The sequence below is a fragment of the Lissotriton vulgaris genome, chromosome 5 (assembly GCF_964263255.1).
Source record: "Lissotriton vulgaris chromosome 5, aLisVul1.2, whole genome shotgun sequence".
NCBI classification, from domain to species: Eukaryota; Metazoa; Chordata; class Amphibia; order Caudata; family Salamandridae; genus Lissotriton; species Lissotriton vulgaris.
The window spans coordinates 247082148-247107347 of NC_141693.1; the positions used below are offsets into that span (position 1 = coordinate 247082148).

The 25200-nt window shown below is 44.8% G+C and overlaps 1 protein-coding gene across 1 annotated transcript in view; it reads left to right on the plus strand.

Annotated features, from left to right (window-relative positions):
- Positions 1-25200, plus strand: part of LOC147710601 (prostaglandin G/H synthase 1-like) — a 570882-nt gene that overhangs the window by 506278 nt on the left and 39404 nt on the right. Inside the window, exon 11 of the mRNA XM_086921277.1 lies at positions 13119-13266. Within this exon, the coding sequence (XP_086777403.1) occupies positions 13119-13266 (148 nt within the window). The remainder of the gene's footprint in view (positions 1-13118; positions 13267-25200) is intronic.

The window sequence follows — 25200 nt, forward strand, 5'->3', positions numbered from 1 at the left end:
GACATTGCATTGGTGCGAGCCGCACTTTCCGTGCTGCACCCGTCTCCTGTGGGCTACTCCCGACTTCAGCATTGCTAGTCCTGACTGCTCCCAGCGAATCTCTAGGCCCTAGGCCTAACCACTGTTCGATTGGTATCTCTTATACCACTTTTTTAGTATATGGTTTAAGTGGCCACCGGCCCTTATCCAAAATTGTGCAACTTTGTATGTTATACTGTGCTTTTGATTTAACGCTTGCGCCCCTTTCCTCATAAAGAGTACTGGGGAGTAATTTAGAAATAAATACATATATTTTTATAATATATACTTGTGTGGTGTTCTTTCATTTGATTACAGGATTGTATGTGGTAAAACAGCTCGCTTAACACGACCTCTTAAGTTAAGCCTTTAAGGCTGCTTAGTCCATGCTACCTCTAGGATAGCTTGTCTAACAAGGTTGACTTACAACCAGACATCTTTGGGGTTTGTTTGGACTGTTACTAAGTGGTTCCAGAATTGGAAACACTACCTAACAGGCCAACTTCTCACATTGGTGTGCAGCGGTGCGGATTTGAGCTTGCTGTTTGTTTTACCATTGCAATCTTTACATCAAATTGAAAGATCACATCAAGTACCTTAGGTACATATAAATCAAAAGCTTAGCATATTAAGTTCTACTGAACTTAGTAGTTGTAGATTAAAGGGATTAGCACACCCTGACTACAACTCACTAGCAAGGTACAGTAGGAAAACACTTAGTGTAGGTAAGTGCATCACTTACACCTCACTAGCAGTCATGTCTGATACAGGTAGAGCCTCAGGCTCTGCTCCTGTAATAGTTGATCCTATAGGGACAACATCCAGATATGACAACCTTAGCCACAAAGACCTGAGTGCCTTGTGCACAGCCAGGGGGCTAAAAAAGGGCAGAGGCCCTACCATTCCTTCCCTAGTAGCTCTCCTAGAAAAGGATGACCTAGATAAGGTGAGTCAGGCTCCCTTAGAATCAGGTGAAGGGATACACTCCCCTGAGAATGAGAATCTTCCAGATGATGAAGAAGAGGAGGAGGAAGAGGAAGAGGAAGGCTCTGATTTAGAAGAGCCTGAAGATCAGGATCAGAGGGGAAACCAGGTACAGGTTGCCAGGCTTAACCAGGCCAACCTGGACCTACATGAGAATGGAGAGGGCCAGCACCACTCCAGATCTCATAACCAAATTCTCCCAGGTAACAGGAGGGTGAGATCTCCATCTGGGGACTCTCATCTTTCTAGTGCCTCAAGAGAATCTCAAAGAGGGATGACTCCCTCCCAGAGAAAAGAGCATAGGGCCAGGATGAGGGCTGTCCAACTCCAAATAGAAAGGGAAGAGGTAGCCTTGGCTCAAGCTAAACTTGCTTTAGCAAGAGAAAGAAAATTGTGTGGCTTAGATGCCACTGGTGGCAGCAAAGTTCCTAAAGAAAAAGACAGGGCCTATGACAATAGAAACCTGACAAAAATGGTGCCCTCCTACAAGGAAGGGGATGATATCCACAAATGGATGACTGCTCTTGAGAGGGCCTGCATGGTACAGCAGGTCCCTGAGGATCAGTGGGCAGCAATTTTATGGTACTCCTTTTCTGAGAAAGGGAGGGACAGGCTCCTCACTGTTAGACCTGAGGATGCCAAAAACTACTCTGCTCTGAAGAGTGCTCTTATTGAAGGGTTTGGCCTAACCACTGAGCAATACAGGTTGTTGTTCAGAGACACCCAAAAAGCACAGACTCAGGACTGGACTGATTTTGTAGATTGTGCCACTAAGGCTCTGGAGGGTTGGCTGCAGGGAAGTAAAGTTTCAGACTATACAGGATTGTACAATCTTATGATGAGAGAGCAGATCCTTAATAACTGTCAGAACCAGCTGTTGCATCAATACCTTGTTGACTCTGATTTGACCTCTCCCCAAGAATTGGGAAAGAAGGCAGACAAATGGGTCAGAACAAGGATTAAGCAGAAAAACCAGAACCAAGGTGACCAGAAGAAAACAGACCAGAAGGGTGGGAATCAGAAAGATAAAGAAAAGGACCAGAAGTCTTCAGGCCCCCAAACTAGCAATAAGGAGGGGGGTTCCCAAAATGGAAACAAGAAAAAGAAGAATGATGGCCCAAAGAAACCTTGGTGTAATACCTGCAAATCAGTTTCACACTGGGGCAGTGAATGCACTAAGAAAAATCCAGTCCCCACCACTGCAGCTCCTAAAGCACCTGCACCCCCTAGTACAGTTAACAGTGGTGGTACACAGCCAAAGGGTTTAGTAGGGTTGACCCTGGGTACTGAGGTGGAATCTGGCCTAGTCAGAATCCCCACACAGGCAGTTCTCCTATATGATGTGGACTTATCTTTGACCACTGCAGTAAGCCCCAGTAACCTGGGCAAATATAGGCAGACTCCCTTAATCAATGAGAAACTGGCTCAGGCCTACAGGGACACTTGTGCCAGTGTCACAATGGTGACACCTGACTTTGTGGACCCTGGACAGATTGTACTAGGTGAAAGTTACCTAGTGACCAATGCAAGCAACTCCACTACTTCCCATAGTGTGGCTGTTGTGAACTTCTCCTGGGTAGGGGTAGATGGCCTAAAGAAAGTTGTTGTGAGTGCAGACCTTCCAGTAGACTGTCTGTTAGGCAATGATCTTGAAAGCTCAGTTTGGTCAGAAGTGGAGTACAGGACTCATGCAGAAATGCTAGGGATTTCAGCTCATGTCCTTGCAGTGACAAGGTCTCAGGCTAAGAAGTGCCTTCCTGAACCAGTGGTGGATCTCGAAACAATAGACCAACCACAACCCAAGAGAAGGAGCAAGAGGGTTAAGGCTGTGCCTTCCCACTTGCCCCAGGTTGAGGATCAAGTTTCACAGGAACCTGATTCTGCAGTCCAAGAGGAGACTGTCTCAGAGGAGCTTGAACCTGACCAGGTTGAGTTTCTGGGGACAGGGGGACCCTCAAGGGCAGACCTGGGGCAGGCCCAATTAGATTGCCCTTCACTTGAACCCCTCAGACAGCAAGCTGCTGCTGAGGCTGCAGGGAATGCTCAAGGTACCCATAGAGTGTATTGGGATGAAGGACTCCTTTATTCAGAGGCTAGAGACCCCAAGCCTGGCACAACCAGGAGGTTGGTTATACCTTTGAAGTTTAGGGGTTTCCTTCTTACCTTGGCCCATGATATTCCCCTTGCAGGACACCTAGGCCAGAATAAGACTTGGGACAGACTTGTTCCACACTTTCACTGGCCTCACATGTCAGAAAATGTCAAGGAGTTTTGTCGCTCCTGTGTCACTTGCCAAGCCAGTGGTAAGTCAGGTGGCACAACAAAGGCCCCCCTGATACCACTACCTGTGGTGGGGGTACCCTTTGAAAGAGTTGGAATAGACATTGTGGGTCCCATGGATCCTCCAACAGCATCTGGGCACAGATTTATACTGGTGGTAGTGGATCATGCCACCAGGTACCCAGAGGCAATTCCCCTGAGGACCACCACAGCTCCTGTGGTGGCAAAAGCCCTCATTGCAGTTTTCTCCAGAGTGGGCTTTCCAAAGGAGGTTCTTTCAGACAGAGGTACCAACTTTATGTCTGGATACTTGAAAGCAATGTGGAAAGAGTGTGGAGTAAACTATAAGTTTACCACACCCTACCATCCACAGTGCAATGGGCTTGTTGAAAGGTTCAACAAGACCCTAAAGGGAATGATAAAAGGTTTACCAGAGAAGCTTAGGCAGAAATGGGACATCCTTTTACCCTGCGTGCTCTTTGCTTACAGAGAGGTCCCACAGAAGGGGGTTGGCTACAGCCCTTTTGAACTTTTGTTTGGCCACCCTGTAAGAGGTCCATTGAGTTTGGTGAAGGAAGGATGGGAGTTACCTCTCAAAAAGCCTAAACTAGACATTGTGGACTATGTACTTGGTCTCCGCTCCAGGATGGCTGAATACATGGAGAGAGCATCCAAAAACCTTGAGGCAAGTCAAGAATTACAGAAAGCTTGGCATGACCAAAAGGCTGTTCTGGTTGAGTACCAGCCAGGGCAGAAGGTGTGGGTGTTGGACCCAGTGGGGCCAGCAGCTCTCCAGGACCAATGGACTGGACCCTACCCTATCATTGAAAAGAAGGGAGAAGTCACCTACTTGGTTGACTTTGGCACCCCTAGGAGCCCCCACAGGGTGCTCCATGTAAACAGATTGAAAGCATTTGTTGACAGGGGGGACATGAGTCTCCTCATGGCCACAGATGGGGAACAGGAGGAAGAGAGTGACCCTCTCCCAGACCTGCTTTCCCAGAACCCTGATGATGGTTCAGTTGATGGAGTAGCCTTGGCAGGCAGCCTCACTGAGCAGCAACAGGTGGACTGCAGACAGGTGTTGCAGGCCCACAGACATATGTTTTCACTCACACCCAGCCAGACTAACTGGTGCACCCATGAGGTGGACACTGGTGACAGTCTGCCTGTGAAGAATAAGATCTACAGGCAACCTGACCATGTCAGGGATTGTATAAAGGCTGAAGTGCAAAAGATGTTGGAGCTTGGAGTGATTGAGCCCTCAGAGAGCCCATGGGCTAGCCCAGTGGTCCTTGTGCCAAAACCTCATACCAAAGATGGGAAGAGAGAAATGAGGTTTTGTGTGGACTACAGAGGTCTCAATGCTGTCACTAGGACAGATGCTCATCCCATTCCAAGAGCAGATGAGCTCATTGATAAATTGGCTTCTGCCAAGTTTCTGAGCACATTTGATTTGACAGCTGGCTACTGGCAAATCAGACTAGCTGAAGAGTCAAAAGCCAAAACAGCATTCTCTACCCCTAGTGAACATTATCAATTTGTGGTAATGCCCTTTGGTTTGAAGAATGCACCTGCCACCTTCCAAAGGTTGGTGAATCAAGTCCTTGCTGGGTTGGATGACTTTTGTGCAGCATATCTAGATGATATTGCTGTCTTTAGCTCCACCTGGGAGGATCACCTGATCCACCTGAAGAAGGTTCTGGAGGCCCTGCAAAAGGCAGGCCTGACTATCAAGGCTACTAAGTGCCAGATAGGGCAGAGCAAGGTTGTGTACTTGGGCCACCTAGTAGGTGGGGGTCAAGTTCAACCACTGGAGAGCAAGATCCAGACCATACAGGACTGGGCTCCTCCAACTACCCAGACACAAGTCAGAGCCTTCTTGGGCCTGACTGGGTATTACAGAAAATTTGTAAAGAACTATGGGTCCATTGTGACACCATTGAATGACTTGACATCCAAGAAGATGCCCAAAAAGGTTCAGTGGACAGTTAGCTGTCAAAAGGCATTTGATGACCTGAAGAAGGCCATGTGCTCTGCACCTATCCTGAAGAGTCCTGACTACTCCAAACAGTTCATTGTACAGACAGATGCTTCTGAGTTGGGGGTGGGAGCTGTGCTTTCACAACTTAATCAAGATGGTCAAGACCAGCCCATTGCTTTTATTAGCAGAAGGCTGACCCCCAGGGAGAAACGTTGGTCAGCTATTGAGAGGGAGGCCTTTGCTGTGGTTTGGGCCCTGAAGAAGTTGAGGCCATACTTGTTTGGTACTCACTTCCTAATTCAGACAGACCATAAGCCCCTCTTGTGGCTAAATCAGATGAAGGGTGAAAATCCCAAACTGCTCAGGTGGTCCATTTCCCTACAGGGGATGGACTTTACAGTGGAGCACCGCCCAGGGACTGACCATGGTAATGCAGATGGTCTCTCCAGGTACTTCCACTTAGAACATGAAGACTTATCTGGTCAAGGTTAAGTTTAATGTCCCTGCGTTTGGGGGGGGGGTTGTGTAGGAGAGTAGGGTCTGCTATCCTATGGTCACCCCAATTTTTGCTTTTTGCTTCACTGGTTTTCGACTTACTGAGGCTGTGGGCCTGCTAATCAGACCCCCAGCCTGCTGTTCTCTCTCTAAATTTATAATACATGTGCTATAGGTACATACCACAATTGGAAATGGACTCCTTGTCAGCCCCTGTACCATGCACTATAGGTGCTCAGGGCATAGGTGCCACCAAGGCCTACCAGGGGCTGAAGCATAGCTTTTGCCACCCCTGGCTGGTTCTTAAATTGACACAACTGGCTGATCACTCAGCTGGGGCAAGTGGGTGTAATCACCCCTTGCTTAGATATAGTATACCTATATCTAAACCTATATCTGGACACATATATAGCCTGTAAGCCACTCCTATGGAAGGCCTCATCAATCCTGGAGGCAGAGTGCGTGGTTTTATGTGAGATGGAGCTCTGGCATGAGCTGAGCCTGTCTGCAGCTGTCGGGAACAACTCCCTAAGCTGATCCGGGATAATGCCATACCATATACTCTTAAGCGCCTTATAATCCTCGCGGTTATATAGCAACTTTGGTTTGGCTTTATCAAAACATGTCGTGTAAGGTGTCATACGAATTGGAATACTACCCCCTCGCCAGTTCTGGCGACGGGGGTAGCATTCCACCCTTCTAGAGGGAGAAGACATGTTACTTTACTGAAACGCGGTTGATTTAAAATGAGCCTCAGATCCACAAAATGGATACCTATGCCACAGACACGGGTCTGGCCTCCTGCTGTTGACCGAAACTCAGCAAATGGTGGCCTGGACAAAGGGTTTCCTGTCGAAGGGCGGTGTTAAACCCCCCCAGACAGGAGATAGTGGATTGTAGCAGGGAGGTTTCAAAGAAACCAGACACTGCCTGGGGAGCACAAGGCTGCCCCTTGCATAATCCGGCCAAACCGGTTCTGGGGCCTTCCAGCCCCAGTCCCAGCGCGGCCTGGATCAAAGGAAAGGGGTGTAACCACCCCCTTCCTGGGTCCCACCCATAGGAGGGGACCTAGCAGGATGTCCAGCCCACCAGATTCGAATAAGAGTGGGAGCAGTGCCAATGCAACTCAGATCATCCTGAAGAAACATAAGAAACGAATTCTGGACCCTTCGACTTTCTACTCAACGCAGAAGACTGAAGAATCTCCCTTGTGGTCAAGGAGTGACCACCCTGTGCAAACAGGCACCATCCAGCCCTCGACCCTTGCTTTGTTGCAGTTCCCGCCGGAACTCGAGCGACAGAGATCGACGAGATCAAGCTTGCCTGCCTTCTCCCTGCCCGATCCACAGTCCCTGCAGAGCTGAGACCAGTGGAGGCGACCGGAAGCGTGGGGCACGCCATCTTGAAAAGGCCACGAGACGCTGACCGTGCAGCCCACGAGTGATCCTCGAAGCTGTACACCGGGGTTTGAGAAGCCCCCACCCCGAGCTACACTTGCACCAAAGCTACCCCCTTCACACTCGACGAGTGCTGCGTGGGGCCCTTCTGCTTGTGGCGGCTCGACGCGTTGGCCCGGTCACTTGCCAGCTGGCTTGTGGCCCCTGTGCCGACGAAAACTGAAATACGACTTGCTTTTCTGGTTGCTCCAGATCTGCACCAGCTCCTGTGAAAAGGAGCCCCCACTCTGACCCTCCTGGTTCGAGTGATAAGCAATCTCCCGGTTCCGCGTGGATTGCTTTTGCCAAGTGCTGTATGCTGCAATCTTGAAGCCGACGGTGCTGACGGCGAGAGCCTACGTGGGACAGATCGTGACCCGCTCCTGGACGTCGCAGATGCCCCAGAGCCCACGTGACAGCGGAGAGAAGCCTATCGACAACCACCTGATTGCGCCCGACATTGCCTGGTTCCGTCCTGGTTCCACCCTGGTCACTGCTGAGTGACCCAGACTCTGTCCCCTCTGCTTTCAGGTACTTTTCTACTTCGATCCACCCTTGGATCGCACCGGACACTTCTGCTTCACATCGCCTGCAGCTGCAACAGCTTCAAGCACCAAGAGCCTGCGTGTCAAAACCCGACGCCACTTCGACCCTGTGCACCCACGGCCTGTGGGTGAGGTAACATTACAACGCCGGTGTACATACACTGGTACACACCTCTAGGGTCTGTGTTTACAGTTTTGTTCCTCTAGGTTCAGCGGAAGTATCTTTTAATTCACTTTAACTAACTTTTACGCACCATTGACATTGCATTGGTGCGAGCCGCACTTTCCGTGCTGCACCCGTCTCCTGTGGGCTACTCCCGACTTCAGCATTGCTAGTCCTGACTGCTCCCAGCGAATCTCTAGGCCCTAGGCCTAACCACTGTTCGATTGGTATCTCTTATACCACTTTTTTAGTATATGGTTTAAGTGGCCACCGGCCCTTATCCAAAATTGTGCAACTTTGTATGTTATACTGTGCTTTTGATTTAACGCTTGCGCCCCTTTCCTCATAAAGAGTACTGGGGAGTAATTTAGAAATAAATACATATATTTTTATAATATATACTTGTGTGGTGTCCTTTCATTTGATTACAGGATTGTATGTGGTAAAACAGCTCGCTTAACACGACCTCTTAAGTTAAGCCTTTAAGGCTGCTTAGTCCATGCTACCTCTAGGATAGCTTGTCTAACAAGGTTGACTTACAACCAGACATCTTTGGGGTTTGTTTGGACTGTTACTAAGTGGTTCCAGAATTGGAAACACTACCTAACAGGCCAACTTCTCACAATGCGCTATCTGATATCTATGGATTTTAATAGAGTGAGGAAAGATTACTTCATGGTATTGGTTGCTGTGCATCTAAGGAGCTTGAAAACACAAAGAAAATTGGATGTTGGAGGAGAAAAAGGAGCTGATTCCACAAGGCCTCTAGACAAGGTGATAGGTGACAGTAGGAGCTTCTGATAGTGGAAGCAGCAGGATAAGAGTTCAAAGTACTAGAAAGTCAGTTGTTGTTGTAGCATGCAGGTCTGTAAGAAGCTGTGGATTGTTGTAGGTGGTATTTCCAGTACTTTTGGGTTAATTAGTGTGCTGTTTGCTGGAACATGATTGTGAGTATGTAGAGAAGGTTGGGATTAACCAAGCCTCTGCAAAACAGAAAATTGTTGTTTTATATGGGGATGGCTTCAGTTGTGCCTGCTACATGCTGCAAAATGCAGATTTAGCTTTGAGGGGCTTCAGGCAGGGCAAAGGTAACGTTTTAAAAGTTACCTTTCAATATTAAATAGAACAAATCCAACTGTTGATCAATTATTTTTCTACCTAGTCCCATTCCCGAGATACAGGATTAGTATTTAATATCGCATCCCAGTGTTTTCCCATGGAACAGTCAAACTTGTTACAGTGAAAATAGCTTTGATGGCATTTTCAGTGTAAGGACATGTTTAACATCACATTTTTAAATGCTCTGGTTTTGAATACCATGCACCCAGCTTTTATGGGCAATTAGGCCCACTTTGGAGCAATTTATAAGTATTTAAAAATAAGGCTTATACCTGTCAAAAGGGTTTATTTTTACAGGTCAGTTTTTAATTAAAACCTGCATAGCCAGGCTTCTGGTGGCAGGTCTGCAGTCATATTTGCATTGTCACTGTATTGATTGGCACATGTGGTGCTGCAGTCCACTTGTGACACTTAAATTACAGGCCCTAAGTGCACCTTGGTACCATATACTAGAGACTAGGGGCCCGAATACGAGTTTGGCTGTCTCACCGCCGTACCAACATGGCGGCGGTCCCAAGATTGCTGCGGCGGTCTTCAGCCCGCCATATAACGATGTCACCGCTGGGCCAGATGTGGTGTTTCTGACGGTGGGGACTATGCTTTCATATGTGTGTATATTTTGCACACAAAAAAGAAGCTACTTTGAGTAGATCTCTGATTCTACACACATAGGACTGTCCTCACACACCACCAAGTGTCACACTTCATCATTGGCAGTCCTCACTCTCTAGAAACTGGGTTTGGTAGAGAGCGGGCCTAAACCTGGAGACAGGGAGACACGTCTAAAAACAAAGTGGGGTCCTGTGATAAAGTGAAAGTTTAAAAAACAATGTAAACACCAAAATACATTTATTAATAGTAAATACCTAACAAATAAATGTATTAGGTTTGGAGGCCAGCCCACGCCTCTAGTTCCCTTCCCTAGAAAGCTCTAGGTTTCTGTGTGTGAATTTGGTGTGTATATTTTGACAGCACAAGTGTCAAATGTACGCATGTAGGACATGTTTGAAAAAATACCTACTACCAGTACTTTTCCATTGCTGGAGTTCAGACCATATGCGCCCAGTTTGGTCAATGGGAAAATACTGCTAAATGGTCTTACCTGGATTTCGACGTCAACAGGGTTGTTTTCTTTGGGGTCAAGATACTGCTGTGAAGAGGGGCCCTGGAGGAAGGGATCCACATGGGAGAATCAAGGGAAGAAAACGAAATGGGTGAGTATGCACCCCAATTTCTTCAATTCCAGTAGCTCGAAACAGGCGGTCTTCCTGCCACAGACGGTCGGCTTGATGGAAAGCCAAATCTTAATTCTGACAACGGGGAACTTGTCTGTATGCCCTCTGGCAGCTGGATTTTTCCTTACCGCCGTTGCAGCGGTCTGCAAATGGATGATGATGGCGGTGGAGGTCAGTGGTCTTTTGTTCTGAAAACCGCCAAAATTGTAATAACCACCAACTAGGCATCAGGGTTCTCGCTTTTTCGATGGGTGTTCCCTTACCGGCCCTAGGGAAGTTAAATATGTCAGTCAGTAGTATGCCAACTATACCAAATTGAAAGGAAGAGCACAAGCATTTTAGTATTGGCTAGCAGGGGCAAGGTGCATAAAGTTCTATAGCCAGCAAAAATAGAGTTAAGCAAAAAGGCCAAACAATTAGGGTGACTCACATAAAGGAACAATTTCCAGCCAGCAAGGATTCTTCTTGGAACAAAACAATAAGTTATATGTATTCTTTGTGTATGAAACCTTCCACCTCAGAACAAAGCAATGCTTAATTTTGTTGGTTAGCTTATAAGGCGGCATTTGTTCAGCACCAACTTACACTGCATGTCAGCAGATGACTAATGCAAATCCTATCCCAATCTGTGCTCTGTCCCATCTCATGTGGTATTCTCAGTTCCAAGAAGATGCTTTCACATGTTGGCTCAGCTACCCCACTGAGTGTTCCACAGAACACGCAAAGCCCAACTATAGCAATATTTTGTTTTAAGATGTATGCGTTCTTCATCTTTAGATGTTCAGATAATCTTATTAGGCTACTACTGAACCAGTATAATCAAAAGGATTTGGGCTTCGAAGACCTAGAATGAGTTTCGTCAGGATTTCACTTAATATTTCTCTTGAAACTGTGCAGGCAAATCTGATAATGGAAGCTGCATTTTCTTGCCATCTCTAACCCCTACAGAAAACTGCAAGAAACAACATTGATGGGCCTTTGACTTTCTGTTCGGTCAAAGCTACAATGTCATTCAGCTTTTTCTACGGGCATGGTGAAATGTAACAGTAGCTAACAGGAGTCATTTGCGCACCAATAGATCTCTGCAAAAGGGAATATAAGAGATCCGTGGCATGGTGCTTTCTGGGGACACATGAAGTATTCATGCATGAGACAGAAATAGTAAAGGTTGAGTTACACTAGATGACAATACAAAACAATTTACAAAGGAGAGAACGGCTAATCCAGGGTGAGGAAGATTTGCTTTGACCAAGATAAAAAAAGTAAATATCATGGGTATGACAGGTGGGTAACTGAATTTCTAAAATGTCTTCTTTAAGTTGAAAACCTAGGAAATCTCTAGATATGTTCTCGCAAGATGTTACCTGGGAGATTTGTTTGATTAAAATAATAAAGATGGAGAGCTGCTCATACTGAACCAGACTCTAAGATGTATTGAGTCTCCTGCAGTAGCTTAGTTTGGCAGTAAACTAGAGGAGTTACTCAATAGATGGGGGTAAAAGAGTGGAAGGTGTGTGTTTACACAATCTTAGTTACAATTAAGGCTTGACAGCAAAAACCCATGATAACGACAGAAGGTCCAGAAGATCTGTGCAAACTTAATGTTGGCAGAGGTATTTTTCCAGTTCCAACTTCATGTGGAGGGCATAAGCAAATGGAGCACAGGGTCCATGTAAGTGGTGAAACACCCTAACACCGGGCAGAGACTGAAACGGAGAACTCACAAATAAATCAGTCACAAAAAACATTATCAGACGGAAAGAAATTCATAGAATGTGGTACAACAGGCAAAGAAATAACATACACATTTTAGGTGGTGATTCCCCTCAACGGATCAAAGAAAGGAACAAGCACACAATAATACAGTGACAGACGTGACAAAATGCTGAAATGGCTGTCCTAGGTGGGTATGTCACAGGCAGGTTTGTGGTTTGCCTCCACACAATTATGAGTCCACTGTAAAAAGAAATCACTTTTTAGAAAACAGTGTTTGATATGACATCAGTCTCTGCTACCATGTATGTGTGCAGTAAGCTGTCTCTAAGTCTTCAAAAGCTATGTCAGTAAAATGGCTCTCAAGTACTCCAAGATGAAAAAGAACAAACATAATTTTTTTCACTAGCCATCTTGATTTGAAATGGATATTGGAAAGTAATGTTCCAAATACCATGCCATAAAAACACCAACATGTCATCCTCCACCCAGGGCTTCATCTAGAGGATAGTCCTCACCAGTGCATATATTGGTGATATGCCTATGGACCACACAAGGCACATAGTGGATAGTACTAGGATTTGCCACGAGGGCCCTCTTGTTGGTATGAAATGCCAGCAAAATAAAATAGTGGCTAATTTAAAAGCAAACATCTGAGGGTAAATAATGGCCTCTAAGGACATTCAAAGTTGATTTCACCTGTACTTCATGGCTGATTTTGGAAGGCCCAGCCAGATCCACCTGTACATTGCCAACATTACATTTCATAAAAGCTTTTGATCAATGATGTCTATTGTGGTTCCTGGATGTTCTAATCCATAGCAGAGTTTAAGGCTATCCATATACATTTCATTACAATGAACCTAAACAGAACTTATTCACATTGCTAGTGGTTATCTTAGAAAAACACTGTTACGGCCCTCTACTGTTAAATCTGTGTAAGACTGCTGATTGAGTAATGTATTTTTTTAATTGATGCTTTATTTCTGCATATTTGTGATATCATCATTATGCCATAGAGTGCAGAAATTGAAATACTGCTCATGTTTCTTACAGTGGGCTCCTGCTTTAGATGGTACGCAAAAGATGTATATTTCAGAGGCCACAATATCAGTTACATGTCATTTCTTTTGTTGGCTTTTTTAGATTGGTGGGGCACAGAACATAGCTCGAAATGTTATAAAAGTAGCAACTGGGGTGATTAGAGAATCCAGGCTTCTCAGAGTGCAGCCGTTCAATGAATACAGGAAAAAATTCAATTTAAAGCCATACGAGTCATTTGAAGAGTTGACAGGTAAGATCCATTGCTCTGCAGATAAAATATTGTATGCACAATTTTCTTTGAATTGTTACTGCTACCAAATGTGATTTGTACCGATCTTCGTTTTGCTGTCATTCCATCCTCTATCATTCGTAGATCTCATCTGACTGCACAAAGCCCTGGCCATTGTTTTTTAACTGTACAGACACAATATATATTTCAATAGGACCCTTTCAGAATTTGCATTGTTTACTGGTACCTCCAAAGGTGAATGTCATCAGGATAATGTGTTATAGTTCACAGGGCAAAATCCTCCCTTCCTCCAACTCTGGTTGCTACTGATACATCTCCTATACTCAAAGTGTACATCCCCCCACTTACTTTTGTGAAGCTGTTACCTATCTGGGGCCAGACGTAGGAAGGCAAATACCGGTCGGTAACGGACGATTTCGGCCGTTATCGACCGGTATTTGGAGTTTGGGATGTAGGGGCATGCTAAAATACAGATTCGGTAATTTTACCGAATCGGTAATTTTACCAATTCGGTAAAATACCGATTCGGTCAAATTACCGAATCTGTATCTTGACATGTAGGTAGCACTGTAATCAGTGCTACAGGGGTTTAAGAATTCGTTATTTACCACCAACTAGAAGTTGGTGGTAAATAATGAAAACCCTTTAAAAATAATTCTTTTTGCTTTTAAAACAGTGTCATGTTGCAGAAACATGCTGCAACATGTGCACCCATGCACAATTGAGGGGTGCAACAGGGTGTCAAAGTGACACCCTGCCACCCTTCTATGTTTCCTCCCTAGAAATCTTTCACATTTTCTATATCTTTCCCCCACAAATCCATTTTTCATTCTACTCTTCTTCTTCCATCATGTCTGCTCTTTGCTTTCCTCCCCATTCCTCAGCAGGCTTCCATTTGCTCTCCTGTTTCCAATGCTAGACTTCACTTAGTTCTCCTCTCTCTGAAACAGGTCTAGTTTCCTCTCTTCTCTGCATTCTACATCAAAACTATTGGCCTATTTCCACTCCACCCTCCTCAATCAAGATTCTACCCTCTTTTTGCCAACCTTTGCCCCTCTCTCTTTCCTGTTCTTTCATCCACTGTTCTTTTCCATATTTTCCTTCTTCCCATGCCAGTTTGTCTTTTCCCCATCCTTCAACTCCACTAGCTGAACTTTTTTCACTCTTCCCGGCAATTCTTACATTGTTTATCCTTTTTCACAATAAGTCTCCTTTCCTCTCCTTTCTTCTCCTCTTCTCTATCTTCTCTTCTTCTTTCCTCTCCTCTCCCCTTCCCTTCTCTCCCTTCCTCTCCCCCTTCCCCTCGCCTTCCTTCCCTTTCCTTCCGTACTCCCCTCCCTTTCCTTTTCCTGTCTCCTCTCCTATCTAACCTCTAGGTGAATGTGAAATGGCCTCCTGATACTCAAATCGTCTGTGACACGTTATGAACATACTTTTCTCATAAAATCAGGAAATCTATGATTCTTTTGTTATTGACACCTTCCCTTCTTCCACTCTTATCTGGATCTTTAAACAGGAGTCTGTAGCTAGATCTATCTTGACTAGAATTCAGGTCTGCTCAGAATCAGAGGTAACATCTGCTCTGCTTTCCACTAAGTATGGGTTGTCTCTCTACTCTTGTTCTTCAAGATTTCTCAGTCAGTTTTCAGTGTTGGTGCCCTTAACTCACAGTAATCTGCAACAGACACAGATGATCCCTGCCCTAAAAAACACTGGTGGAGACCTTGACTCCTGCAGTCAATCTCCTTGCTCCATATTTCTACACAAATCATAGATAAAATCATTACTAAACAACTGGTATCCTACTTGGAATATAATGCTAGATTTGACACTGCTCCATCTTGCTTCAGAGCTAACCATAGCTCTGAGAACTCTTTGGTGTCTGCCACTAGCAGACGTAGATACATAATGAGCCAAGGCAACATTACTGCTTTGATCATTCAGAATTTGTCAAAGGTGTTCGATACTGTGGATCATGCTACATTATTGGAGAGATTAGGGAGTATAGGTCTTTGTGATGCCACCCTTACTTGGATCATATATCATTTTTGACTGGCTGCACACAATCAATATTCTCCGCCTCTTTCTACCACATCCATTAAATATGGTGTTTTTCAAGGCTGTGCATTAACCCCCTACTCTGTTTAATGTGTATATGCTTTCTCTGGTGGCTCTGTTCAGGACCTTTGGATTCAAGATTCTGTTTTATGCCGATCATCTTCAGATAATAATTCCAATCCCTAGGGGTCTTCAGATATCTAAAGAAACGTTTTGGCAAAGTATAAAACAGTGGCAAGCTGGATGCACAGTAAGGCGCTGATTATGATGTCAGCCGGAAAGCCCCTGCCCGACACGATCCTGATTCGGGCCCAACCGACTTGCGGCGAACCTTGTTTGTTCGGATTCCCATTGTTTCCTATGGGCGCTCGTGTTACGCCTGAGAACCGGCCATAACACCCTATGGGGAAATGGGATGTGTGCTGAAAACCCTGCACCCTGTTGGAGGCTCCCAAATGTGCTTGCGACACAGTGCAGGGTTTTACAGTTGGGTCCTTTAGGTACCCCCTAGGCCGCAGGGGCAAAGGGGCCCTACTAGAACCCTCAAAGTAAGTTTGGGTGAATTTTGCGAATTTGCGGCTCGCGAATTCGCAAAATAATTTGCGGATTTTCCCGAGAAATCGCGGATTTTTGGGCAATTGCACTATACTCAACTGGAGTACTTTCTACTGGCTAATCAGTAAGTGCTACCTCGTTGGGTAAATGTATTGTGCTTTTCCTACACTACAGCTGCGTAAAGGCCCAGAAGAGTTGTCTCCTGTGACCCCGTGTGTCTGTAACTTTGCCACCGCGCCCGTAGGCGCCGAGGTCCCTCGTGTGAGCTGTCCATCACAGTGGGGGAAAGGGCGGGAAGAGGTTGCATAGCCTAGTGTGTGTGGGGCCGGGCTTCTGTGCGAGTTCACATGCCTCTTGTTTATAAAGGTCAGAGACCGATCAGCGCAGCAGATGAGGAGAAAGCAGCCTCCTGGTCACTGGAAGTACAGGGGGACTGTGCTCGAGAAACTTGTGGATGCCTAGACCTCCATCATGGATTACAGCTATTTGTAGGCGGTAGATTTGGGGAGAAAGCACACCTGCCTAGCATCGACCGTGCTCACTAGATTCTTGGGCTGATTAATAATGCGTTACTGAATTTGAGCTACAACTCGGGCACCTGCTTTATTTATATCAATAAGTGCTTCCTGCTGCGGTGTGACAGGAGCCTCATTGCCTAATTGTAACTATTCCCTGACCCTGCTTCGAGGGTCAGAGCAGGGTCAGAGAATAGTTGCAAGTAGGCAATGAGGCGCCGCTCAGGAAGCACTTACAGGGTTACAGCAGGTGCCCAAGTTGAAGTTAATTTCTTTGTAACCCTTTTGTAAATGGTTACAAAGAAATTAGCTTCAACTTGGGCACCTGCTGTAACCCTGTAAGTGCTTCCTGAACAAAATTTGTCCTGCTCGTGGATTCAGCCGCAATTTTGCGAGATTCGCGGATCGCGAAATTGCAGAAAATCCGCAAATTCCGTGAGGGGAACGAATTTTCGGCCCATACAGACCTCAAAGTCACTATCGGATAGGCAGACGCGGAAAGGCTTTGGAAATCAACATCGTAAACCCGACCGCGGAAACCCAGTCTATAGTGGTGTATGATGCGGTCTGAGTGGCACAAATACTCTGCGAGTCACTCTGAACCTATTCAGAATGACCGCGTGGTTTACGTTCCAACCGCAAACATTGTAATCGGGCAGTTGGAATGTAAACTGAGCGAGTTGGTCGGAAGGGCTCCGACGCGGTTGAGGAGATTCCGACTGTCGGGAGGAGGCTTTCTGCCCAACATTGTAATCGGCCCCATACTACCTTAAGCTCAGCCCCTATATTAGAGCTGGAACCTTTTGACATGGTTTCTCCTGTCTTTCTGCTTCTGACCTCTTGTTTTGACCATGATCTGAACTTCGTTTTTGCTGGTTTTAGGACTCTGGGCACTTTAACACTGCTAACAAGTACTAAAGTGTATGTGCTCTGTGTCTAGAATGTAATGACACTTGGGGCCATATGTAGGTAATTCGTGTTTTGCGATTCTCAAATTGCGATTTTTAGGTAATCGTAATTAGAGAATCGCAAAACCCAATGTAGGTAGGATTAGCAAAATATTTTTGCGAATCCCACTTATTCCTTATTTTTGAATCGCAAATTGAGATTTGCAAATAAGGAATACCTTCTCATTCTCAATTAGAGAATCGCAAATTGAGAATGCATTTTCATGGTTGCATGGGTGTCAATACGACACCCTGTTGTGTAGTGTAGTTCCTATTTTCCCAATAGGCTCTGCGCATTGGAATAACATAAACAGCAGTGTAGACGTAGGACTGAGGTCATCTAGGTCTCTACTGACTATGTTAAACTTAATTTAGGTTTGCGCCAGCTAGCTCAGAGGTCACTGGAGACTTTCTTGAATGAAATAGGGAGGGACAAGCTCCCCTGGCTCAGACAAGAAGGGATTCAGTTTCCGACAACCGCATAAACATGACAACTTTGCTCCCTCAGAATAAGAGTATATCTCTAGAGTCGTGTGAAAACAATAGACAGCTATTTCACTCAGTCAGCAGTGCATACTTAGTTTCACCAGAATGCAGAGAAATAGAGAGACGGGCGTTTTCAATAAAAAGGTGTTCTTTATTGAGCAGTCTTCTTTCTCATGCAAGAGAAGTGAATTGCCACAATTGCAATACTTAAAGTAAAGTGCGTACAGTAAAAGTAGTATTATGAAATAATACTGTAAAAGCATTGATACGGTTTCTTAGCCATATGATACTTTAATTTAAAATGGATAAAATATATACATACATAAAAACATTTACTAAAGTACTAAACTGGTGCTTCTAACTAAGCCTACCCCGGTGTACCTGACCTAAGCCTAATACTTGGGAAGGGATGAGTAAGTAGCAGTTTTAAGTTAAGTTGGTTAAGATAATTTTGCCAAGAATCTGCATCAAGAATTCTCTTACGGGTTTAGTCAGCTCCGTACCTTGGTAATAGAATGTGGGAGGTCTGGTATCTCTTTCCTCAGGACTCGATATCCCAGCAACCTGCAAGGGTAGGCTGGAAACACTGGAGCTGGATTTTCTCGGCTGGAGAAAAAGACAGCGTCTCTCTCAGTGCGTTAAGACGGAAGTCCTCATCCTGGGCTCCTCGCCCTCCGCCTGGGACGACTCCTGGTGGCCCCCCGCCCTGGGCACCGCACCCAAACCGACAGACCACGCACGCAACCTGGGCTTCATCCTGGACGCCTCCCTCTCCATGACCAGGCAAGTCAACGCCGTCTCCGCATCCTGTTTTAACATCCTGCGCATGCTACGGAAGATCTTCCGGTGGATCCCCACTGAGACCAGGAAGACGGTCACCCAGGCCCTCGTCACCAGCCGACTGGACTACGGCAACGCCCTCTACGCCGGAACCACCGCCAAGCTCCAGAAGAGACTCCAGCGGATCCAGAACGCCTCAGCCAGACTCATCCTCGACATCCCCCGACGCAGCCACATCTCCGGACATCTAAGAGACCTGCACTGGCTCCCCGTCAACAAGAGAATCACCTTCCGTCTCCTCACCCACGCACATAAAGCCCTACACGACCAAGGCCCGAGCTACCTCAACAACCGCCTCAACTTCTATGCTCCCAATCGCCACCTCCGATCGACCAACCACGCCCTCGCCGCCGTCCCCCGCATCCGAAGAGCGACAACAGGAGGAAGGTCCTTCTCCTACCTGGCCGCCAAGACCTGGAACTCCCTCCCGACCGACCTGCGCCTGACCCAAGACCACCTCTCCTTCAGGAAGAAGCTCAAGACCTGGCTGTTCGAGCAGTAGCAGCACCCCCCCACCCCCCCAAGCGCCTTGAGACCCTCCGGGTAAGTAGTGCGCTTTACAAATGTCTTTGATTGATTGAAACAGGAGGGGCGGCTTTCGTGGGCACTCGCATCAGCTGGGCTCTCGGGCAAGTAGATGGCCGCTCTGCTCCAAACCACCATGTGTTTGCTTAAGGCAACTGTTGGTATTTTATACCTGAAAGATGCCGGGTTTGACGTAAGGTTGGACATAAGATGTCACCAAGAACTAACAGTTCTTGCTGAACTACAGGAGTTCTTGTTCAAATCAAAACAAAAGCAGGGGGGTTTCCCGGGCTGCTGGAGGCTTGGTTTGTTTAAAGAACGTGTTGTGCTTTCTAGGAGTCGATGGGAATAGCAGTGTAGTGCTTTGGATTGCATGGGCTATTACTAAATATGAATCTGATTCTTATGCCTTTATCAGGATATTATTGATTATAAACACACAAGGGCATAAATCGGGAATATAGAATTAGGGTCCTAGATATGAACACAACAGTTGCACCCCTGAAATTAACATCTGTGCACATGTGGCGCACATACATGCCCTAAGGGCATGTATGTGACCCACATGGCACTTTGAAAAATGCAAAAAAGTGAATTTTTTAAAGAAATCGCAAATTACCACCAACCTGAAGTAGGTGGTAATTTGCGATTCCTTAAGCTAAACTCGCACAACTTGGGTGCTTCCTACATTGCATTTAACGGATCGCAGTTTGCAATTCCTTAACTGCATTAGCAAAATAAGTAATCGCAAATTTAGCGATTCCTTATTTTGCGTGTGGGTTTCTGTGTGCTACATAGCACACTGCCCAAATTGCAATCGCAAATGCTGAAATTCTGCGAATTTAAGCATTTGCTATCGCAATTAGGCTTCTTACATATGGCCCTTGGTTTCTCCATGACTGGCATATTTTATTTAATAATAAGTCCCTAGTACAGTGCATTGTGTGTGCCCTTGGCCTGTAAATCAAATGCTGCTAGTGGGACTGCAGCACTGGTTGTGCCACCGAAATGAGTAGCCCTTCAAACCTGTCTCTTTTAAACTGCCATGTTGACCTGGCAAGTTCAGATCACTGACATAATATCCACTCAACAAATGTTGACTTACAGCATTGTCGAATATTTTATATTGTGTCCAAAAATATAGTGCCTATACTTCATTTAAAAAGTCACTAATATCATACACATAATTATCAACGTCAACAATATCTAATCTAACATATATTGAAAGCAACAATATTGGGGAAAAATATCAGGACTTCTAACTAACCATAGACTGTCAAAATGTCAAAGTCAACACTATCAACTACATAAATATTAAAGCAAGTAATAATCAGCAGCATAACATTTGCAAAACACAATATTTAAACAAACAACAAAAAATATATCCCACAATAATAACTACAGTATATAAATAAAGTATAATATTGTACGTAACCAAAATAATACATTTAAACTATATCATCTTAAAACTCCTGTAAGTTATACATTACACATATTTACATCCCACTTACATACAACACATATTTATATTTATAAACAATATTATTTATTTATTTAAAATAAATTCATATAGGGCCTTACTACGAGTTTGGTGGTACTCAAACCATCGCACCCGTGGTCTGAATGCAAAGACCACTGCGAACTGACGACACCAGCAGCAAACTGCTGGGTCACAATCAAGGAAAAGCAGCTGTCATAGCGCTGTACAGGGTACTCAGCCCATTCCTGTTCTTCCTATCAGAGTTTGATGTAGATCCTTTTCTTCAGGTCCCCCTTCACAGCAGCATCTCCACCCCAAGGATTACAACCCTGTTTGTGGCAATGTACAGGTGAGCCCTTTTTGTAGCATATACCCATTGCCTGGACTGCCACATATGGGACAAACTCTGGCAATGACTAGGTGGTATTTTGCCACATGTATCATGCATATGTGTGCATTTGACACATATGCAGTCGAAATGCGCACACAGGCATTCTTACATATGGAAAAATAATCCCCACCGCGGTAAAATCTTCATAGCCACACCACGGGCACTGCTGTAAACTCATTATGATGTCGGGCAGAAAGCCTTCTCCCGACCGTAGTGATCTCCTCACGGGCGTAGGAGTCCTTCCGACCGACCCACATGGTTTGCACTCAGACCGCCTGATAAAGATGTTCGCGGTTAGAATGTAAACCGCGCGGTCATTTCGAACCGGTTCCGAGCGGCTCACGGAGTATACGTGTCATTCGGAACCGAATCGTATACCGCTTGGACAGCATTTCCATCCTTGGGATTATGATGTTGATTTCCAACAGTCTTTCTGCGTTGGCCTGTCCAACTCAGAAAGGCTGTTGGAAAGTGACTTTTGGGGCCCCTGGCAGGGCCCCCTTCATCCAGCGGCCTCCGGTTGGGGGCCAAAGGGTACCTAAGGGACCCCTCTGTAAAACTTGCACTGTGTGGTAGGCACCATGGGCTGTCCGCGACAGGGTGCAGGGTTTTACTCACACACCCCATTTCCCAATAGGAGCCTGTGTTACTGCCAGTTGTCCGGTGTAACATGAGCTCTCATAGAAAACAATGGGAATTCAACTGAGCAGTGTTCGGTCGCATCGTAATACAGCGGTCAGGACTGCCGACCGCGATTCAGTTGGTTCCGATTCCGAGAGGCTGTCGGGCAGAGGCTTTCTGCCCAACATTGCAATGAGCCCATAATGTTAATCTACACAAAACAAGTCAGAAATACATTCTCAACACAACTTACATTAAAAACACTTTAATTCAGAAAACAGATAATAAAAAACTACACAACATCAAATAGTATCCACAAAAACAATAAAACACACAATAAACGTATTAATCACATCACACATATCATATACAAAACCTTCCTATCTCCCCCTACCTTACAAGCACCTTAAAATAAGGTAAAAATTAACGATGAACAGCAGCACCCAACCACACCTTTTTTCTTCCACAAACAACCCAAAAATAACACCAATAGGCTACTAAATTTACTTAGTGGTAGAAAAAAATGTCCACCCTAATAAAAGTTCAAAAAATACTATCTCCCCATAGGAATCAGTGGAAACATTTGCAAAAATGTTTAAAAATATAACACATATACAAAAATGTTCCAAAAATGTACAATGTTTTTAAAATAGATATTAAATAATAATATAAAATATATAAAACTATGTAGTATATATTAAAAATATTTAAATTAAATTACACTGTAAAAATGTATGTAAAATATGTTACCTAAAATATTTTTAAATGTGCAATGTTTAAAAAATATAAAAATTCATATTATTGAGAATATATTCAGAAACGTTTGTTCTGCATTTGTTTAACAACTATTAAAAATGTGTTATATATTCAAGAAAGCAATTACAAGTATAATTTTATATCAAAAATATTAAAAAGTTGCAATTAGTGTTTTTTCTCCAAAATAAAAATTAGAAAACTTATATGTATTGTCATTCAAATACTAATTAATATTAAAATAACGATTGTAGGAAAGTCAGAAAATACACTGGAAGGTTGTAGTTTGTAGACGGAGTTTATTTAGATGCTCTCGCCTTCAATTCTTAGCCAGTAATGCAGACAACAGATCACAGCCATAACTGCCCACATTCTATATGTTCAAACAATAACACAGTGTCCCCACAACACGAGCTTGTCACGAGCAGCCAGACACACCTGAACGCTCGTGACAGCTCATGTGAGCATGTGTACGTTCCCAACACACCTTCCCCCCTTAAAAAAAAACAAAAAAAAAACACAAAAAAAAATCAATTCATCACAAAGTCATTAAACCGAACAGGTAAACAATGAGAACGTGAAGCTCTAGTATTGTCAGAATTACATTCAGCATGAAAGCGTTGCCCATTGTCACTCTGTTCCCCAACATAAAAAAAAACATTGCTGTCCAAATCATCCACCGATTGACTAGGCCCATTAAACAAAGAAATCCTGCTCAAATTCCACACAGAACCACCATCAACCCTGACCGCATTTCTAAAAACTTCAATAACTTTCCTAGGACTTGACCAAACAGGAAAACCTTTACTCACACCCTCTTTCTTTTTAATGCGGACAGAATCACCCACCTTAATAGAACGACTAGACGTAGAACCAATTCTTTTGACCATGTCACATTTCATTCTATCCTTATACGACTGAACCCTGTGTTGAATAAGCATGAGCGAATTTTGCGGATCTCGCGTTCGCGAATTTTGCGGATTTGCGGATTCGCAATCCGCAAAATCCGCGAATTCCCGCGAATTTGCGGATTTTTTTTTTTTTGTGTTCGCCCGTGTTTCTGCCAGTTCGCGAGGGTTTTGTACACTTTCGCAAATTGCGAACTTACCTGTCGGGTCGCAAGTTTCGCGAACTTGTTGTTTCTACGTGTCCAGCCTGTTTGGGACACTCTTCTTCATCACTGCCACTCTCTGTCACCACTGCCACTCTCTGACTACTCATGCCACCCTCTGGCCCACCCATGCCACCCTCTGTTTCATCACCACACCCTCTGGTTGTCCAGTGTACATTATTTTCGGCAAAGCAAAGCACACCTTCCCTGCCTCAAGTGACCTGAATTAATTTGGGGCTGATTAATGTGTCACAGAATATTTTTTTAGCTGGCACCTGCTTCCTTAGTGCGCCCTGATTAGTGATCTTTTGCACTTGCTAAGTGCTTTCATTGTTGCAAAATTAGTTACAACACCTGCCCTGCCCCAACTGACAATAATGAATTAGGGGCTGATTAATGGATTTTAACTTCCAGCCTGGCTCCTGCTTGTCTCCCTTAGCTGTAATTCAGGACCTTTGTGGCATATGTGTAACTATTCTGAGGTTCAGAGCAGGGTCACATAATAGTTTCAACTGGCAACTGAACTCTGGAGGGGCCCCTCAGGAAGCACTACAGGAAATGGCTACTAATGATGAGCCTGAACTTTTGAACCTGGTAAGTAGTTACTTTCAGTTTTGCTAAGATCGTATTTCTGCAATTTTACACTTATTCGCGGGGCGCGAACTCACGCGAACAGTGCGAGCAGTGCGAGCAAAATCCGCTGCTCGCGGATTTGCGGATTTTGCGGGAGATTCGCAAATCTCGCGGATTGCAGATTTCCCGAAAATCCGCAAAATCCACGAGCGGAACGGATTTTCAGTGTTGAACAGCTTCAAAATCTACCTTGAAACAATTGTCAGAACCAGCTAAGTTTTTTTTTTAGCCACCAAGGGACTAACTTTGTGCTGGGCTTCCGCCCTCTTAAAAGCTCAAAAGGAGTAACCAGGGTCACAGAGTTGGGTGAAGTCCTATAAGCTAACAACATAGATTGCAAAGCATTCTTCCAATTCAAATTACCCTTGATAGAAAGTTGTATGGCTTCTTTGATCACACGGTTGAAGCGTTCAACCTGGCCATTTGCTTCAGGATGGAAAACTGCAATCTTCCTATGAACAATACCGCATTTAACAAGAAATTGTTCCATTTCCTTGCTCACAAACTGCGGACCATTGTCAGTCACAATTTCCTGAGGAATCCCCTCTCTGCAAAAAATCTCATCTAAAAATTCTATTACTTGACACGAAGTGACCTCTTTAACCATCTTGACCTCCGGCCATTTGGAAAAATAGTCTATAAGAACAATGCCAAAAGCCTCCTGTTTTGGTAAACAACTGAAAGGCCCAATAATGTCTATCCCCAGTTTCCGCCAGGGACCTGAAGGTAAATCAACGGGGCATGGTTCAGGACGTAAAGCGACAGCTGTTTTATCACTGTTAGAACAATAAGAACACAAGCGTACAAAATGGTCCACACAAGAGTCAATACCTGGCCACCAGAAAGACTCCTTTAGACGTCTTCTGGTGAAAGATATCCCCAAATGTCCCTCATGAGCAATTTCAAGAAGAGAATTTCTAATCTGAAAAGGTGGAACAATCTTGTCATCCCGAAGAATTAAACCATTTTCCACAGCAAGTTCTTCTTGAACCTTAAAAAACCCCATCATGTTTCCAGAT